The sequence below is a fragment of the Salarias fasciatus genome, chromosome 17 (assembly GCF_902148845.1).
Source record: "Salarias fasciatus chromosome 17, fSalaFa1.1, whole genome shotgun sequence".
Taxonomy (NCBI): Eukaryota; Metazoa; Chordata; class Actinopteri; order Blenniiformes; family Blenniidae; genus Salarias; species Salarias fasciatus.
In genome coordinates this window covers 1,519,145-1,531,810 of record NC_043761.1, presented here as the reverse complement: position 1 = coordinate 1,531,810, position 12,666 = coordinate 1,519,145, and the positions used below count along the sequence as shown (strand labels likewise).

At 47.3% G+C, this 12,666-nt stretch overlaps 1 protein-coding gene across 1 annotated transcript in view; it reads left to right on the top strand.

Annotated features, from left to right (window-relative positions):
• Positions 1–1,039: 1,039 nt before the first annotated feature.
• Positions 1,040–12,666, top strand: part of flncb (filamin C, gamma b (actin binding protein 280)) — a 38,411-nt gene continuing 26,784 nt past the window's right edge. The window contains 12 exon segments of the mRNA XM_030114018.1: positions 1,040–1,435; positions 3,347–3,354; positions 10,564–10,813; positions 11,301–11,326; positions 11,328–11,357; positions 11,359–11,383; positions 11,386–11,399; positions 11,503–11,601; positions 11,603–11,655; positions 11,957–11,967; positions 12,489–12,518; positions 12,521–12,606. Coding sequence (XP_029969878.1) covers positions 1,051–1,435; positions 3,347–3,354; positions 10,564–10,813; positions 11,301–11,326; positions 11,328–11,357; positions 11,359–11,383; positions 11,386–11,399; positions 11,503–11,601; positions 11,603–11,655; positions 11,957–11,967; positions 12,489–12,518; positions 12,521–12,606 — 1,017 coding nt within the window. The 5' untranslated portion in view covers positions 1,040–1,050.

Sequence of the window (12,666 nt, the reverse complement as noted above, 5' to 3'; positions counted from 1 at the left end):
TCTGAACTTTGTCCCTGATGTTAACGTCTGTCTCAGATTGTATTTTTCTGTTGAATGAGCTGCTACTTTTTGTAAAAGGATCAACTAATAAAGAGTAACTTTATCTGGGAGTTTGCCTGGAGTTTCTTCTTTCTCCTCTAGATTCTGGAATGTTCAGTGTTTGAGGAAATGTTGGTGTTTGATCCATGAACGAAACCAAAAACTGTCCTGGATCAAGGAGAAGCCTCAACTTTTTATGATTTCCTTTCATTTAGGGAGAAGTTCATAAATAAACTTGATTGATTTTTGTTGTTTACTTGTGGCGCAGTGTTCTGATTGGCTGCCCTGAGATGACGACACTCCCGGTTTATGTGTTGCTTTTCTACACCTCCACCTCCCGGAGTCTCTCCCGGGTTTAGAGTCTCTATAAATACTCCGAGGTGTCACCGCGGCCTGGAGCCCGGGGCCCGCACAGTGTGTGTGTGTCAGGGTGGGGAGGGGGTGGGGGGTCCCGGTGTGACCCCGCCCCCCTGCCCCTCCGCGGCCCAATGCGCTGCGGCCCCTGTATCTGTGCGCGCCCGGAGGATGGCGGCCCGCAGTAGTATATGGTCATGGCAGCGGCATTCCTGAGAGTCCTGCGGAGTGACGCCGAGCTTTTTAAACCTCGCGCAGCCCCGCAGACCCGCCGCAGTCCTGCTCCTCTCCCCAGGCCGCCGCCCGCGCGCCACAACCCGGACCGACGGGCGAGAGAACCCGGAGAACAGAACCCGGAGCTTCGCTTTTGCGCGCGCGTAAAAGACGCAGGAGAGACCGAGAGGAGCGGAGTCTCTGGATCCTGCGCTGAGGAGTCTCTCCTCCTGGATCCTCTGAACTTCAGAGACGAGTCACTCCTCCTGGATCCTCCAGCTTCTCTGAGGAGTCACTCCCCCGGATCCTCCAGACTCCGGTGGAGTCACTCCCTCCAGGCGCGGCTGCTGGCTCTCTCCGTCCCTCTCCCTCTTTGTTTCCTGCCCTCTCTCCCCCCTCTCCCTCCCCTCCTCTGCCCTCTCTCTCCCCTCTCTCCGGGGCATCATGATGAGCAGCGGCGGCTTCCTGGAGCCGCAGCTCTTCTTCCAGAGCGGCGCGGAGCTGTGCGCCGCGGAGGACGAGCTGGAGGAGGAGGAGATGCCGGCCACGGAGAAGGACCTGGCCGAGGACGCGCCCTGGAAGAAGATCCAGCAGAACACGTTCACGCGCTGGTGCAACGAGCATCTGAAGGTGCTCAACAAGCGGATCGCGGACCTGCAGAAGGATCTGAGCGACGGGCTGAAGCTGATCGGGCTGCTGGAGGTGCTGAGCCAGAAGAAGATGTACAGGAAGTATCACTCCAGGCCCAACTTCAGGCAGATGAAGCTGGAGAACGTGTCGGTGGCGCTGGAGTTCCTGGAGAGGGAGCACATCAAGCTGGTCTCCATCGGTGAGTCGTGCGCGGCCGCTGCGCTTGGAGAGCTTTTTACGCACGTCTTTACGCACAGCGGAGGGGAGGTTTGTCCCCTCATGGGGCTTCCATTTAATCACCACAGTACTTTAATGCAGGAAAAAATCAGCAGCATGGAAAAAAAGGGTTTTCTAAGCATGAAACTGAATCATTACGAAAGAAAATGTTACGCTTCACTGTAAACCGGTCAGTGTGCCAACAGTGTGTTCATCAAGACACATTTTAAATAAGCAGCACGAGGAGACTACAGCTTTCTATTCTGATGGATCTCAGCAGCTGGAAACCATGTTCAGCATCTTCACATGTGGAACGTCCATGATGTGAAGCCAACATTAATAGATGTCTTACAAGACATGCTCTCTCTCTCTCTCTCTCTCTCTCTCTCTCTCTCTCTCTCTCTCTCTCTCTCTCTCTCTCTCTCTCTCTCTCTCTCTCTCAGTGTGAATGGAATCATCACTCATATTTCATCATTTCAAGCCCAAAAAGTCTCTTTCAGTGCCGGATTACAGACCCAGACGGCCTGATTGGTGCAGCCTTTCCATTCTGTTCAGGGACGAGAGACTTTGGGGTGTTTGAAGGAACATGCTGTTTGAAAATGTTATTTTAAATCTTGGGAGTCACGGGGGTCTATGAGATGATTTTTCAGGTCTTACGGTTCATTTTCAGGTCTCATCAGGTCGCTGTTTGTCCTTAACGATGGAAACGAATAGTTTTAAAGCTTTGGGATGGATTTTGAAGGTCTTCATTGAGGTTGAAGGAGTCCTGAAGTGACTTAGAGGATATTTATCAGGTTATAGTTATTAATGATTTTGATCTTTTAAATCTAAATCTCTTCATCAAACTATGCTGGAACTAATCTGGAAACATCCTTTTCTCTAAACATTGTTTAAAGATGTGGAAGTCTTGATGAAGCCACTCAGGAGTTTTTGTGGAATCATGTCATAGATTTCCGGCGTCGCTGTCATATCGTTGTGGGATGAGCCTCGGTGTTCAGGGACGTTTTCAGAACTGGAGCTGAGCTCTAGGGAAGGTTCAGTGGAGGACAGAGCTTCACCTGGGAGCATTCAGATGTTCATGATGTCTTTTCTTTGAAGGTTTCATCAGGTGGATGTTTACATGTTTAAAGTCCAGCTTTCTTTCACAGTTTTCCTCCAGGATCATTGAGGATTTAGGAGTTCTCGGAGAAATGTCATCTCTTTGAGATCTTTTTCCAGAACCACTAAAGAAAAAGATTGTTGTTGTGCCTCAGATTGTTGAAGTCCACGGACAGATGTCGAGGTTTCTGATGGGATTTTTAAAGTCTCGATGAATCAACTGGAAAGAGCTGAAGAGATTTCCCGTTCCTGATGACTCCTCGTTGTTGGATTAGCAGTTCTTGTTGAGATGCTGACATATTTCAGTTTTTTCAAAGACCTTCAAGAAAATCTCAGGACGCCTTCAAAGGATCCTTTAATCCCTAATTACATGAGGATTTTTATGAGTAAAGATGTTTTAGGTGTGTTTTTTAAGATCTGGGTGAAGGCTCCAGTTTCCTCTGGATGTTTTTCAGGGATTTTTTTTATGATCTTTGCTTTTTAATACACGTTCAAATGGCCGTGTAGAGATTCTGGCCTCTTTCAGGTCTCCTCAGAGACCCTGAAGGACACTTCAGTGACCTAATGAGGCTCACTGGAGATGCTGCCTCAGTAAACATGCCAGTCTTTTTGAATCAAGACGCTCCTGAGGTTTGATAGCTCCGTGGAAAGAATTCAGCTCGACAAACTCCGACAGGCGGCCATGGGAAAGAACAATAACTGAACAGCAGTCCGAGTTCAGTCTGAAAGGAACAAAAAACTCAAGAAAAGTTGGAAGGGCGTGGCCTCTGTGTGAGTGGGCGTGGCCTGTGTGCAGGAGGCTCGGTGTGATTGATGGCAGCACAGCTGAGCTCTGCTGTTCCTCCACTAACAGCTGCTGGAAATAGAAAATAGAGCGGAAACAGAGTCCAGACCGGAACCGTGTACCTGCCAGGACGCTACACACACACACACACACACCACACACACACACACACACACACACACACTCGCATAACAACACCTCTCACAACTACTCGTCAGGCGTCAGCCCTCGGCTGAAAGTCTTCATCACTTCCTCAAACTCATTTCATGTGAATGTCTCACTCTCCGTGTCTCACTCTCCATGTCTCACTCTCCGTGTCTCACTCTCCATGTCTCACTCTCCATGTCTCACTCTCCGTGTCTCACTCTCTGTGTCTCACTCTCCGTGTCTCACTCTCCGTGTCTCACTCCGGTTCTCTGGAAGGTTCCCAGACTGTCTTGGTTGTTGGTTCTGATCCGTCTCTGGGTCTCTGGATGGTTTCTGATTCCTTTTCATGTTCAGGCCTTTATTATAACAGTGACGGTGTTCAGACGTGTTCAGGATCTTATTAAGACGTTTCTTCTAGGTTTTTTGTTTTGTTTTTTGGGATTGTCCTTTTTTATTTAAAGTTTTTTGGGGACACTTAAGCCTGTACTGTGATGGTTCTCTTCTAGTTCACAATTTTGTTGCTTATTTTCTGGCTTTGCATTTTTTTTGTTTGTTTGTGGCCATGCATTTATTCCTGCTCAGCTTTTTTCTAGATGTTTCTGCAGTTTCATACTTCGACATTCTGTTTGTCTTCTCTGAATAATGCCCAGAGCGTTCCTCTGATTGTATTTTTGGTACTTCTGAATTATTTTCTTTGTGGATTTTCTTTTCCTCAGAATCTCTGAGTTACTTTTGTGATGATTTTCCAGATTTTTCTCTGAGGTTTTTTTTTCCATTTAGCTTTGGTTGATTCTTGCTTCACTTTTGGAATTTTTTTTCTTTATTTTTCAACATTTGTTTTCTAAAGTCCTTCCAGATAATTGACTGATCAACGTGAGGCCCTGTTTATCGACTGTATTCCCAGTGGAAATGCATCGTTGTAGTGTTTTCGTTTCTAAAAGTTTCCGTGTTACACGGCAGCGTTTTGAAAATGACGTCTGTTTACACGGAAACGGCAGAAACACTGAGAAGGATGCAGTTAGCAGCCGGGCGCTGAAACACCTGCTGAGAGATCAATACGAACATATCGTCCAGCAGCTGGAGTCTCTGCAGAAGAACCGTTCAATATGCACAGGAACAGTTTCAGAAAAGTTCTGTTTTACCTGTTTTCCATGGAGACGGAGTCGGAGGTTTTCAAAAAGTTGGCGTTTTCAGTGACTCCAAACACAAGTTTTCTGTTTTCATTTGAAAACATTGTTTTTCCAAAAAGACCCAGATTTTTTCAGTCTCCACATAGTTTTGTTATCAAAAGCATTGTTTGTCATGTTTCCACTGTGTTTTGCTGTTGCCATGGTTACAGTGTCGACTTGATCACTTCGGGGCTGATCTGAGGATTCTTCTCCCATCTGTTGTCAAGTTTCTGGTTTCGTTCTGTGTTTGGAGCGTTTTGATGGACGGGTTGGAGGTTTTCCCTTGAATGCTGCTCACTCTGGCCGATTCCTGCTGCCGGTTCTCTGCTGGTTCTGCCGGTTCTATGGGTTCTGCCGGTTCTCTGGGTTCTGGTTCTGCGGTTCTCTGGGTTCTGTCGTTCCTCTAGTCGTTCACCCGGGAGTCTCTCAGCCTTTCCGTCTCCTCCAGGTTGGGTCTGACCGGTGGTCCCTCCTCTCTGTAATGTTCCCATGTGTTGCAGCAGTCAGCACGCAGGAATGTTTCACCGAGGAGGCCAGCCAGCAACACACACACACACACACCACACACACACTCTACGCTGCGAACTTCTATTAATGCCCTGGTAGTTTCACTTTGACGTGGGGCGAGCGGTTCCTCTGCTCCGGGTTCCTCGGGCTGTGGTCGGTTTGAGGTCTGGTAGTCCTTCGTCTTCGCAGTGTTTGGCAAACTTCTTTGAAAAGCAACTTTCAAAAACATTTCAGCTCCAGTGACGTCTCCATGTAGATGTCAGAAAGGTGCAACTTTATGAAAACGCTGTCGCTGCACATGTTCTCACGCTGGTAGTCAAGGGATCGGAAATGATGCGTTTTCACCTGAAACGTCGTGTAAACGGCCCCAGAGAACAGTCGGGGGTCTGGGACTCGTCTGTCCCAGCAGACACCCGAGGTGGATCAGGGTATCAGGGTGGATTCCAGGTGCGGGGTCGAGTGGCAGCAGGTCAGAGGTCAGAGGTCAGAGGGGGCTGTGGAGTCGGCGGTCTGAAGGCGCTCAGCTGTCCCAGCAGCTGTTTTCTGATCCCGAGCTCCCTGGAGGACACTTTGGACTCTGAGCGCTGATGACGTGAAGCTGAACGCTCTCAGAATTCATCCTGAAACATTTCATCCAGCCACAGTTTGACTTCATCTCACAGATGTAAAGTTTCACTCCTGAATAAGCTGATTTTATTTTTAATAATTGTGTGATTGGTTGAATTCAGATGAAGTCGACTTTCAGAAATAATCACTGTGAAGTTTCATTAGAGTGAAAATATCAGCAAACACATTTCTTCCTGTTTCCCTCAAACTCTTGGCGTTGATTTACTAACAGATGACAGAACGACTGAACTTCCTCTTAGAAGATATTTCCATGTTTATTTGATTCCCCTTCAACCCCAAACCCAAAGTTTGTTTCTTTCATTTCAATGAAAGGCTGAACTGAGAGGAGATGGAATCACTGGACTCGGTGTGAGACATGCTGGAGACGGACGGCGTTCAGCTGGACGCTCTCTGTTGAGCCGGAGGAGCAGCTGCAGGTCGCCGGACCGGCAGAGTCCACGGCCTGGCCGAGGTCCGACCGACGGCCGAGAGTCGAAGCATCTGTCGCAGCGTCAGCTGCTCGGCTCGAACCGCTACGAAGGAATGAAGGAACCAGTCGATTTCAAACCTTCAAGCAGAAGCAAATCCTCAAAACCTCTTCAAACCGACCCCAACCTGGATCCGGCACCACTTTAATACCTTCTCATCCTTTTTATTTTTTAAAGTTGCAAAACAAAAATTAGAAGTTTCCCATTTTTGTGCATTAAATCTCCTAAACAATAGAGTGGAACAAAACAAAGACACTTATCTCCTATTTCCATCAGATGGACGTTCCTCAGGGTTCATGTCCGGGTCCCCTGATGTTTGTGCTGTAGAAGTGTTTTTTAAAGTTTCAGTTTGAACCGATGACATTCAGCATTGTATCTCCAGTAAACAGACTGTGAACATCTTCACATGAAGTACAATCTATGCTTCATTAAGGTTTTTGCTTGCAATTCTGTGCAAACATTTTGCTGAAATATACCACAAAAACAAAAAAAAAACAACACAAAATTTAAGTAGAATCTGAAAAAAAACAACAGGAAAAAATCAAAATTGATTAGAAAAATGCAAATGACTGAAAATGATGTGAAAATACTCACATAAATAGTAAAAACATCAAACAGCATTATGGTTCAGTACAGTAGCTGAGTGTTTGTATCTGAGGAGTTCCTCAGGGTTCGAGTTCGGGTCCTCTGATGTTTGTCTTCTTGTTGTCAGAATAGAAGGTGGTTTAAAAGTTTCGTTCAACAAAGTTGATTTTCACTTTTACGTCTCTGCAGTGAAGTCACACTGAACATGTTTTCCTGAAGGTGTTCGTAACGTTCTGTAAACCAGCAGCAGAGTGGGGTCGGCTTCTGGCTCTTCTGGTGTGTTTGTAGGATTTCGTTTTCCTGTCATCCTCCATCATTTAGGTATTCTGTAGCCTCAGTTTGGCTATTTGTATTTTGCTCATCATGCATTCGGGTTAAGATTAGAGAGTATTTGCAGCAGATTTAAGAGTTTGTGGTGATTTTTTTTTTTTCTGTGAGCATAAACAGATGAATGAAAGCCCCCCATTCCTTAAATCTGTGTTTTGTTTTGTTTTTAAGAACTTTTCAGACTTTTCCTGACAATTCTTCCTGTCTTTTGGACTTTTCTTTGCCAGTTTCCATCATCAGGTCCTCGGTGTTTTCATTCTGGTTTCTCAGTATTTGTGGTTTTGGGTCTGTTCAGGCCTCTGACTGAATCCGGCCGTAAGACGGAGAAACAGAGAGCCGGGGTGAGTTCACGGCAGCTGGAAATCTGCTTACAGACGTCAGAGCAGCGAAAGTCCTCCAGCCGAGATTTCTGTTCTTCAGTTTTTCTTCAGTCTGAAACTACAGAAAGAACATAAAAGTGACCAGAACTGGAAACAAATGTGTTTCAAAAAAGTAATGATGATACTCTCTCTCGCGTGTGTGTGCGCGCGTGTGTGTGTGTGTGTGTGTGTGTGTGCGTGTATGTGTGTCAAAGAGATATCTGCTGACTGTCCACACTGCAGCCTCCTTCAGTACCGTCCACAACAAAGAAGCACTTCACTTCCACTCAGGCTGAGACCACATGACTCCGTGTGTGTGTGTGTGTTGGTGTGTGTGTGTGTGTGTGGTGTGTGTGTGTGTGTGTGTGTCTCAGCTGTCCTCACAGTTGTGGGACAGCAGCTGTTATAATTCACAGTTCAAACTGGCTTCTTGCTGATCTGACGTCGCCTCATTTTAAGTTTTGTTCACTTTGTGAACATTCGTAGGACAAATAGTGTGTTACCATGGTAACACGATCTGTGTGCGTGTGTGTGTGTGTACAGTTTTCATGTCTCTTGCCCTCATAGGCTTATTGCTGTGTGTTTGGGGGGTGAACTCTGTCATTGGGTGCATTTGTGTTTTAAAGGTGCATTAAGGAGTTTGCACGTTTCATGACAAACAGCGCCCCCTGCAGGCCTTGGGCGTAACTGCAGCCTTAGTGAAACACTCGTGCCTGTGGCTTGCATGCACGGAAGAGAGGAACTCCTTCCTCGCTCTTTTAGTAGCGCTCAAGTACAATGTAAGTGTCTTTTTCCCTGGTGGAGTCTGTGTGGAGCGTGGCAGTGCTAGAAGCCAGTCTGTTCTGACTTTCTGGAAGATCCTGCTCAGTTGTTGCTCGTTAAGCATCTGGCGGAAGTAATGGCGGACAAAACTAAATCAGGCCAGCTGGAGCGCGCATTACGTCATTCCCTCTCAAATTCTCCCTCAAAAAATTATTGTGCGGACCGGCACTGCAACTTTCAAGTGACACATTTAGCGCTGTTAGAGGTACTTGTAACGAATATGTCAGGGCACATTGTACACATCATTAAAAATGTGGAACATATTTATGGTGGAAAATAAGTATTTTTAAAGTTAAACTCCTAAATGCACCTTTAATGTTTTATTTTTTTTTATTTCTTGTGTTTTTGTAGTCCAGTGGGTTTTTTTTGTGTAAGGTGAGTTTTATTTCTTTCAGATTTGTTTGTTTTCTGCATCTTTTTTTTTTTGTCAGTTGTGTTTCTGGTGTTGAGTGTCGTTTTGCTGTCAGATGTGGGTTTTTTGAGTGTGTTTTTTTTTGTGTCGTGTGTTTTTGTATCAAATATGTTTGTTGTATTGAGTGTGTTGTGTTTTGTTTTTCAACGTGTGCGCATGTGTGTGTGTGTTGTTCTGTGGGACTGTTCCGTCTGTCTCCACCTGCTCAGACTGTCCCTCGACATGTTACCAGCTTCAGCCTGTTGGACGAAGTCAGATTAACTTTGGTGAACTTTTAGAGCCACGTTAGCTTTTAGAGTCACGGTAGCGTTAGCTTGTCCTGAACGAGTATTTTAGCTGCCAGTTTGAAGTTTATTATCAGTTTGAAGCTGTTTAGCATCGAGTGACTGAAACGACGAGAGACGCGACTGAAAGAACAACTGCAGACTGTTTATAGCTCACAGGTGTGTGTGTGTGTGTGTGTGTGGTGTGTGTGTGTGTGTGTGTGTGTGTGTGTGTGTGTGCTCTCCCACAGCTGCTGAGTCAGCAGAAAATGCACAGTCTGATTCTCAACTCTGCTGAACGAATGAATGGATGAATGGATGAAGAGATACAGATCAATGAATCACAGTTAATTTCTTTCCTCTAATTTTGAGAAAAAAAAACTGTTTTATGTGTTCAGAATTTGATCTCTGAATTAAAGAGAAATAATCTTATTTAAACTCATTAAATCTGTAAAATAGTTTTGTTTGAGTTTTTCGTTTACATTTCATCCTCTGAAAGGCTGAAAATGTTCAGATGTCCGTTCGATGGGACTTTCTGGATCAGTTTGATGTGTATCAATAATAATGTAGCTATATAATCTGTTATTGACTGTTAATTGATTGTATGATGTCCTGATACCAATAATGTGTTTTTCCTTCATGGTCTCAGTGAGTTCAGTATTAGAACGTTGATCATGAGCCAAACTTCCAGATTACCGAGCATCTTCAGATCAACTTAATGATTCAATCAGTCAGTCAGGCGGAAACAGACCGAACTGAGAACTCAGCTGACGCTGATGATAAAGCTAGCAGGGTCATAACGAAGACACGGCGCTGTTAATAATGTTTCCTGTCGCTGTCTTCTCCACGGACTCCGTCTGAATGTCACATCGCCGCCTCCCTCGCAGCTGGAGGTGTTTTCCTCTCCTCAGGCCGTCAGATCAGGACTCCGTTGTTCCCCGGCAGTGTGTTGATGTTTGGTAACCGTTGGAGACGGCGTGGAGCGCGGCGGACAGACAGACGGCTCGTTGTTGAGCTGCAGGAATCAGAAAACGCCTCCAGTGACTTCTGCTGTCAGGCTGAGGCTGAACTGAAGCTTCTGTGGCTGCTGGAAGTCAGAGCGCACGGGTTGAATATGGAGCGAACACTTTCAAACTTTCCGATTAGCCGAGCAAAAGGAGAACAAATCAGTGGTGAAGTGGAGTGGAGCTTTGACCGGGAGGGGGCGATGGAGGGAAGAGGCTCCTGTTTCCAGGGGAAAGATTAGAGCGTCGCTCGAGCGGCAGGTTTCCTGAGTGGAGCGGCGGATCCGTCTAATCTCTGGAGTCACAGCTGCTTCCTGAACGTCTGGTTCCGTGATGGAAACTCTGAGTCCAGAATCGGACCTTGCACCATAAATGAAGCCCCAGTAACCCGCCCTGAACTGACCCCCCAACTTTCCCTGAACCCCAGTCCAGTCCCTGAGCGCCAGCAGGCCTCCAATCAGGGTCAGATTCCGTCACCTGCTGCTGAATGAGCTCAGTCTGAACCGGGAAACCTGCGACTGAGTGTGTTTCCTCCCGCAGACTCCCAAGGCCATCGTGGACGGGAACCTGAAGCTGATCCTGGGTCTGATCTGGACCCTGATCCTCCACTACTCCATCTCCATGCCCATGTGGGAGGACGAGGACGACGAGGACGCCAAGAAGCTGACGCCCAAGCAGCGGCTGCTGGGCTGGATCAGAACAAGGTTCCCCAGCTCCCCCATCACCAACTTCCACCGCGACTGGAGGGACGGCAAGGCGCTGGGAGCTCTGGTGGACAACTGCGCCCCCGGTAGGCCCCGGACAGGGACTCACAGATCCAGTCCTGGGTCGACTGTGAAGGATTGATTATTTTTTGAAAATTAGATCTTGTCCCATAAAAGGTTGGACACCCCTGTCCTAGATTTACTACTAGACCTAGTCTAGACTACTTCTACTAGACCTTGGAGGTCTTGGTTTCCTCTGAAGGACCATTAAACGCCTCAGATCCAAACTGCTGGTCCCACTTCAGGTCCTTCAAAGTCCAAAGTCTAGATTTTTCACCGAGTTCCAGAAGTAAAGTCACATTTATGTTGTTGTCTAGTAAAGTGGGATGTCGTCTGATGTGTCTCCACAACGTTAAACATTCCGCCAGAGGATCTGAATTCTTCTGAATATCTGCAGAATTCTGAACTTTAACAGAAGAGGAAAACAACAAGAGCATCTGCTGAAATATCGAGAGACTCACCTGTTACCTGAGTTCACATAACCCCGCCCCCTTTTCTCGGCGCTGCCTTCAGGTCTGTGTCCAGACTGGGAAACCTGGGGACCCGAGCCAGCCGGTGGAGAACGCTCGAGGAAGCCATGCAGCAGGCCGACGACTGGCTGGAGTGCCTCAGGTAATGGGAGGGTTGGCCCCTCACACACACACACACACACACACACACACACACCACACACACACACACACACGGGTCTGAGGGTTCCTGGTCTCGTCTCCAGGTCATCGCTCCGGAGGAGATCGTCGACCCCAACGTGGACGAGCACTCGGTCATGACGTACCTGTCTCAGTTCCCCAAAGCCAAGCTGAAGCCCGGCGCCCCCGCTGAGGGCCAAGACGCTGCACCCGAAGAGGGCCAAGGCCTACGGACCGGGGTGAGGGACTCCAACCGGACCAGAGTCCATCCAGATACCTGCTTTTAAACCACTTCGTGAAGCAGTTCCATCGCGGTTCTTTCCTCTTCTTCTTCTTCTGAACTGACTCCAGCAGCTCTTTCACGTTTCACATAATATCACCTGCTTCCACTGATGAGGTTTAAACTGGTTTACTCTTTGACAGCTGCAGGCAGCCAGATGTGTGGGGGTGAGGATTGACTTTATTTTATTTAGTTATTTGGTTTCCTTAAACCCGGGAAGTGACGCATTCTCTTCCAGAATGACGCCTGATAACACGCAGCGTTCCTCACAGTGAGTTACGTTCATCATGTTGACACTGCCCAGACGCCAAACCCCGGGAATTAACTGGAATTCCAGCCTTGATAATACCTGAACCCGAGTTTCCAGCAGTCTTCCAGGTGACGACAGGCCCAGATGTGAAGAACACAGATTCTGCCTTCGGTTATCTTGCATTTCTGGCACATGGCAGAGGACGTCTCCGTGTTAGTCTGTTATAGTGTCAACTATGCTCTGTGTAAATATTAAACAGCGTTTTCCAGGTTTTCTGGAGACCAGAACCGTTTGGGACCTTACCCGGAGTATTCACCAAGAAGCATTGTTCTAAACTACAATCGAGGTCGTTGTTTATTATTCTGAATGGGTACTCTAACAGGCTTCTGTTGAAGAGATTAGTCAGAGGATGTCAACCCTCCAGCGGAGGAGGACGTGTGTATTAATTCAATGATCCTCATTAATGTAATCCGATACTCTAACGGTCCTGGACTTCTTAATGATGACGAACTTCGAAAACGTGGCGTGTGTGTGTCCGTCAGGCATCGAGCCCCGAGGCAACGTGGTCCTGAAGCGGCGGAGTTCCTGGTGGAGACGGTGGAGGCCGGACTCGGGGAGGTCCTGGTCTACGTGGAGGACCCAGAGGGACACATGGAGGAGGTAACGGCTCGTCTTCATGCAGACAACACAGGTAGAGGGGAAGATCCAGGACAGAGCAGC